Raw genomic sequence first — 744 nt, 5'->3', positions numbered from 1 at the left:
TTTTATTTTGTTTGTTTGTTTCATATTTGTTCTCTCTTCTTCTCCCAGCTCTTCCATTCCCACAATGAACTGTGGCACATTCGGTGAAGAATGCCCCGGTTCCGACGTAAGTCATGTGTGGCATTGTTGGCTCTTGCCCTGCTGGTGCTCATTGTGACCTTCGCGCTTAAGTCGCTCGCCCCGGAAGACACGGCGTTCACCGACGGGAAGGAAATCTCCCCGTACTGGAAACACGACGCAAAGAAGACCGAGGTCCAACATGAGCGGCCCAGGATGAGCAAAGCTGCCCGGCCGGAACCGGACGAAAAATTGATGGCCACGCTGAGCAAGTTCCCTCCACCAAACTACTACCTCCACGCCTTCTACTACATCTGGTATGGCAACCCCAGCTTTGACAGCAAGTACATCCACTGGGACCACCTGCGGCTGCCCCACTGGGACCCCAAGGTGGCTCAGAGGTATCCGCAAGACAGGCACAGCCCGCCCGAAGACATTGGGGCCAACTTCTATCCGGCACTGGGGCCTTACAGCTCCAGGGACCCGGCTGTCATGGAAGCGCACATGCAGCAGCTGCGTATGGCGGCCATTGGTAAGATCAAGAGAGTGTGACACGCCAGGGTATTTCCGGGTTGTAAAACATGATCGACTTCCCATGGCAGAAACTTTTGTGGTTGTATGTCCAGACAACCCCCAAAAGGTAATTTACCAAAAACAAAATATTCACAATCTAGTGGAACCTGCCAT

The 744-nt window shown here is 53.2% G+C and overlaps 1 protein-coding gene across 1 annotated transcript; it reads left to right on the top strand.

Annotated features, from left to right (window-relative positions):
• The first annotated feature begins 22 nt into the window (after positions 1-22).
• On the top strand, positions 23-732 carry LOC109508998 (glycoprotein endo-alpha-1,2-mannosidase-like). The gene has a single exon (XM_019858938.1). It carries the CDS (start codon positions 91-93, stop codon positions 607-609), a length of 519 nt encoding a protein of 172 aa, XP_019714497.1. The 5' UTR covers positions 23-90; the 3' UTR covers positions 610-732.
• The last annotated feature ends 12 nt before the right edge of the window (positions 733-744 follow it).

This window comes from Hippocampus comes, unplaced genomic scaffold, assembly GCF_001891065.2.
Source record: "Hippocampus comes isolate QL1 unplaced genomic scaffold, H_comes_QL1_v1.1 C16720830, whole genome shotgun sequence".
NCBI lineage: Eukaryota > Metazoa > Chordata > Actinopteri > Syngnathiformes > Syngnathidae > Hippocampus > Hippocampus comes.
The sequence above is the reverse complement of the archived record's forward strand: the minus strand, read 5'-3'. Positions and strand labels throughout refer to the sequence as shown.

Bases quoted from the DNA above. Each gene is read 5' to 3' on its own strand.
- LOC109508998 (XM_019858938.1), top strand. From the start codon at position 91: ATGCCCCGGTTCCGACGTAAGTCATGTGTGGCATTGTTGGCTCTTGCC.